The sequence below is a fragment of the Mandrillus leucophaeus genome, unplaced genomic scaffold (genome assembly GCF_000951045.1).
Source record: "Mandrillus leucophaeus isolate KB7577 unplaced genomic scaffold, Mleu.le_1.0 Scaffold47, whole genome shotgun sequence".
NCBI classification, from domain to species: domain Eukaryota; kingdom Metazoa; phylum Chordata; class Mammalia; order Primates; family Cercopithecidae; genus Mandrillus; species Mandrillus leucophaeus.
The window spans coordinates 5,397,631-5,403,231 of NW_012105031.1; the positions used below are offsets into that span (position 1 = coordinate 5,397,631).

At 38.9% G+C, this 5,601-nt stretch overlaps 1 protein-coding gene across 2 annotated transcripts in view; it reads right to left on the minus strand.

Annotated features, from left to right (window-relative positions):
- The window catches only part of UCHL5 (ubiquitin carboxyl-terminal hydrolase L5), a 63,320-nt gene that overhangs the window by 17,649 nt on the left and 40,070 nt on the right, over positions 1-5,601 (minus strand). Inside the window, exons 9-10 of one of the 2 annotated variants that reach the window (XM_011995088.1) lie at positions 1,249-1,351; positions 322-435 (exon numbers count right to left, since the gene is read on the minus strand). In XM_011995088.1, coding sequence (XP_011850478.1) covers positions 322-435; positions 1,249-1,351 — 217 coding nt within the window. The remainder of the gene's footprint in view (positions 1-321; positions 436-1,248; positions 1,352-5,601) is intronic. The other variant, XM_011995090.1, reaches the window with a different exon arrangement.

Consider the following 5,601-nt stretch of genomic DNA (forward strand, 5'->3'; position numbering starts at 1 on the left):
TTGCAGTGAGCCAAGATTGCACCACTGCATTGTAGCCCCGGCGACAGAGCGAGACTCCGTCCAAAAAAAAAAAAAAAAGAATAATAACTACAGTGAACTGAAACATCAAATAGGTTAAAATTCTGTTCCTAGTAATATTTTACAAAAATAAAAATGAAAGACATCTCACTACTTATCTTTGTAGGGTATCAGAGAATCAACATATTATTTGAAATTTGGTAAATGATAGGAGGGAAAGCCATCAGATATTCAATGTACCTTCATCTTGAAATACACTGCTCTACATTAAAACATTAAAGGAACACATTTTTAAAAACATACCTTGTATCTTTTTAATTTCTGTACTTCTTCTTCAATAAGCATCTGATTTTTGGCAACTTCTGACTGAATAGCACTTAACATACTATTACCTTGATCTGTATCCATGGGTTCCTCCTTGGGGGAAGGAAAAGAAATAGCACACCCTAATAATTGAGGCTTACATTCAGAATATTTTAAAATAATAAACACAGTATGACTATTTTTGAATTTCTACTCTTCATATTGATAGCAGCATGCCAGCCTAACAGCAGCATTAAAGGATAAAAGCTCCAAAATTGTACCTTCCATATTTCTGTTTTAATAATATGAATTTTCATCTAAAAACAACCTACACTGTAATATACTATATTGCCATATTCTCCTAATACACTATAAAATAAATTTTCTTAAATATATTCTTAAGAAAATGTGATCAAAGGATGGTAAATAAACTTTTGTCTACTAAATCTCTTCTCCAATGACATTTACTACGGAAAGATAACCATAGACTAGTAAAGACTACATGTGACTCTAAATGTACTCAGTTAACTCTTTGAGAATTAACTTGCTTAATTATATAATGAAATCACAGAAAATAGTTAAAATAGTTCATTCCTAACACTTATTTAGCATTTACCATTTGTTAGTCATTAAGTGATTTACATATAATACCTCATTTACTCCTCATGACAGTCTTATGAGGTAAATACTACTTATTATCTTTATGCTATATGAAGAAACTGAGGCACAAGGAAATATACTCAAATTCCTATATCCACTAAGTGCAAAGTGAGGAACCAAATGAATCTAGGCAGCCTGATTTCAGAGTGTGTATTCGCTTAATCACCATTCAGACCACTTGATTATATATATATATATTTAAAGTAAATACTATTCCTGAGAGAATAACCAAGCTAGAACTTTGTACTTAGAAACATGGCCACGAACCTCTGCAAGTTGTCGTTGTAACTCTGCTATCTTCTGTTCATATATCATTTTTCTGTCAGACACAATGGCCATTAAATTAAATCGAATTTCACCTTCACTGTACCTAGAAGAAAATTATTTAAAGTTTATAATGTAATAAAGAATTATACAATTATTACCATTAAGATAATCCATTGTGATTCCCCTCTTGATTTTCTAGTATAAACAAAAGTATATCAATTGGCTAACAATAAAAATGGACACTTTTAAAAAGTGTCAGGCACATAGGTGTGCATCTGTGGTCCCAGCTACTTGGGAGGCTCAGAAACGGGGAGGATCCTTTGAGTTTAGAAGTTGGAGGCTGCAGTGAGCTATGATAGAGCACTATACTCCAGCCTGGGTAACAGAACAATACCCTGTCTCTTAAAAAACAAAAAACAAACAAACAAACAAACAAAAAGCTTTCATATAGGAAAGACAACTATAGCAAAAAAAAAAAAAAAATTAGTTAAATTTCATCAATCACAAATGTTTTTCAAATGTTCTAAAATAATGTTAGTATCACTTAAAACATGTGAAATAAAAAATACTTTAATCAGTTTCCCTACCTTTATAAGAAATATGGCAACTCATTAACCTAAGAGCTCAGAAAAACACAAATGAATACTCCACATTTGTTAAATTAATTAGACTGGCATCTTGATTGGAATTAACTACGCTCCTTTATATAATTTTTCCCAAGTCATGATGAACTTTCTATTTTTAATTTACGTATTTTAAATTTTATCTTATCATATGTACATAAATATAACATATTAATATAATGTATAATTATATCGTACAGTAAAACTTCCAAATGTTTGATTTTCACTACTCTGATATAAATGAAGCATTTCATAACATAAGCTTGTTCATGGTAGAAACTGACATTAAAAGCATTATTTGTAACACTATGTAAATGGCACTGAGATGAAAATATATAGAAAATGTAGAAAATGTAAGCCCATTTTGCATTAGTTTATCTCTAAGAGTTTCTCATACACAGCTCTAGTCACTGAAAAGAACATGGCCCAATATAACTATAGTGCTTTGAACTATGTAAAAATGTTTTTAAAACACTGATTGTGGGACTTCATGTCCCTATTCCTGCCATTAAGTACAACTAAAAACCCTGGACATAATATGTTTTTTAAAAAGAGCAACCAAGAACATTCTGAAAGATAGAAAAAGGCAGACAAGGTGGGGAACTCAGGAACCAAGAATGATACAATAGTGAATTCCCTGAGGTTTTTTTCTGCCTCATATATCCCAGACTTGGAGCTGAAGAAACCAGCAACCCAGAAATACCAACAGATACAGACAAAAAAGCCCCAATAAAAGTCTGCTCTCTCTAGCCAAATAGAAAAGGTGCAGCCTCAGAAGACAGAAAACTTTTAGACAATAATCATTCTACTATAGCCAAACATGACTGAAAAATCTGTGACCTCACCCCTACTCAAAACCAGTAAAAGTAGAATAGTGAGCCTGGACTTCCAACCTTGTTTCCAACCTTTAACAAGACTCCTAGGTTGGTATTAAAAAAGGCTGGGTAGGGAATGGGGACTTTCATCCCCGCCATGTGGTAATGACAACACCCATTTGTGGTATCAGAGGACACAGAATGGGAAGCTAAAATTGCCACTACCATCCAGTGGCAAAGCAGCCTCTCCCACTTCAGTATGAGTGGAAAGCAATAGCAAGGCACTTCTACCCCTCTCAGCCAGAGTGGTATCAATAGAAACCCTGCTGGGGGCTAGAACTCCTATCTCTGCCCAGCAATAATGAGAAGCCTTATTCCATTTCAGCTGTCACTGAAGGCCTAGTAGGGAAGTTGGACTTCTACTCCCATCTGGCAGTAATGAGGTGGCACCCACAATTTACCCTGTCAGAGCCAGGTCCATAAAAACCAGCTCACACATAAATTTTAAATAAGATCCAAAGTTGAGGGGGGCACCGAAGATGGACGAATAGAACACCTCCAGCCTCCAGCTCCCAGCGTGAGCGACACAGAAGACGGGTGATTTCTGCATTTTCAAGTGAGGTACCGGGTTCATCTCACTGGGGCGTGTCAGACAGTAGGTGCTGGTCAGCAGGTGCAGCCTGACCAGCAAGAGCTGAAGCAGGGCCAGGCATCGCCTCACCTGGGAAGTACAAGGGGGAAGGGAATTCCTTTTCCTAGCCAAGGGAAACTGAGACACACAACACCTGGAAAATCAGGTAACTCCCACCCTAATACTGTGCTTTACCAAGGGTCTTAGCAAATGGCACACCAGGAGATTACATCCCACACCTGGCCCGGAGGGTCCCATGCCCACAGAGCCTTCCTCATAGCTAGCACAGCAGTCTGAGATCTAACTGCAAGGCGGCAGTGAGGCTGGGGGAGGGGCGCCCACCATTTCGGAGGCTTAAGTAGATAAACAAAGCCTCTCGGAAGCTCAAATTGGGTGCCCACCACAGCACAAGGAGGCCTGCCTGCCTCTGTAGACTCCACCTCTGGGGACAGGACATAGATAAACAAAAAGCAGCAGAAACCTCTGCAGATGTAAATGTCCCTGTCTGACAGCTTTGAAGAGAGCAGTGGTTCTCCCAGCACGGAGGCTGAGATCTGAGAACAGACAGACTGCCTGCTCAAGTGGGTCCCTGACCCTTGAGTAGCCTAACTGGGAGACATCCCCCAGTAGGTGCAGACCGATACATCACACCTCACACAGCTAGGTACACCTCTGAGACGAAGCTTCCAGAGCAAGAATCAGACAGCAACACTCGCAGTTCAGCAATATTCTATCTTCTGCAGCCTCCACTGCTGACACCCAGGCAAACAGGGTCTGGAGTGGACCTCAAGCAAACTCCAACAGACCTGCAGCTGAGGGTCCTGACTGTTACAAGGAAAACTAACAAACAGAAAGGACACCCACATCAAAACCCCATCAGTACATCACCATCATCAAAGACCAAAGGCAGATAAAACCACAAAGATGGGGAAAAAGCAGGGCAGAAAAGATGGAAATTCAAAAAATCAGAGCACATCTCCCCCTCCAAAGGAACGCAGCTCATCACCAGCAACGGAACAAAGCTGGAGGGAGAATGACTTTGAGGAGTTGAGAGAAGGCTTCACTCCAAACTTCTCAGAGCTAAAGGAGGAACTATGTACCCAGCGCAAAGAAACTAAAAACCTTGAAAAAAGAATGGATGAATGGATAACTAGAATAATCAATGCAGAGAAGACCATAAAAGAACTGATAGAGATGAAAGCCATGACACAAGAACTACGTGAAAAATGCACAAGCTTCAGTAACCGACTCGATCAACTGGAAGAAAGAGTATCAGTGATTGAAGATCAAATGAATGAAAAGAAGCGAGAAGAGAAGTGTAGAGAAAAAAGAGAAAAAGAAATGAACAAAGCCTCCAAGAAATATGGGATTATGTGAAAAGACCAAATCTACGTCTGACTGGTATGCCTGAAAGTGACAGGGACAATGGAACCAAGTTGGAAAACACTCTGCAGGATATCATCCAGGAGAACTTCCCCAACCTAGTAAGGCAGGCCAACATTCAAATTCAGGAAATACAGAGAACGCCACAAAGATACTCCTCGAGAAGAGCAACTTCAAGACACATAATTATCAGATTCACCAAAGTTGAAATGAAGGAAAAAATGTTAGGGCAGCCAGAGAGAAAGGTTGGGTTACACACAAAGGGAAGCCTATCATACTAACAGCAGATTTCTCGGCAGAAACTCTCCAAGCCAGAAGAGAGTGGGGGCCAATATTCAACATTCTTAAAGAAAAGAATTTTCACTCAGAATTTCATATCCAGCCAAACTAAGTTTCATAAGTGAAGGAGAAATAAAATCCTTTACAGACAAGCAAATGCTTAGAGATTTTGTCACCACCAGGCCTGCCCTACAAGAGATCCTGAAGGAAGTACTAAACATGGAAAGGAAAAACAGGTCCCAGCCATTGCAAAAACATGTCAAAATGTAAAGTCCATCGATGCTAGGAAGAAACTGCATCAACTAGAGAGCAAAATAACCAGCTAATATCATAATGACAGGATCAAGTTCACACATAACAATATTAACCTTAAGTGTAAATGGACTAAACGGTCCAATTAAAAGACACAGACTGGTAAATTGGGAAAAGAGTCAAGACACATCAGTGTGCTGTATTCAGGAGACCCATCTCACATGCAGAGACATACATAGGCTCAAAACAAAGGGATGGAGGAAGATCTACCAAGAAAATGGAAAACAAAAAAAAGCAGGGGCTGCAATCCTAGTCTCTGATAAAATAGACTTTTAAACCATCAAAGATCAAAAGAGACAAAGAAGGCCAT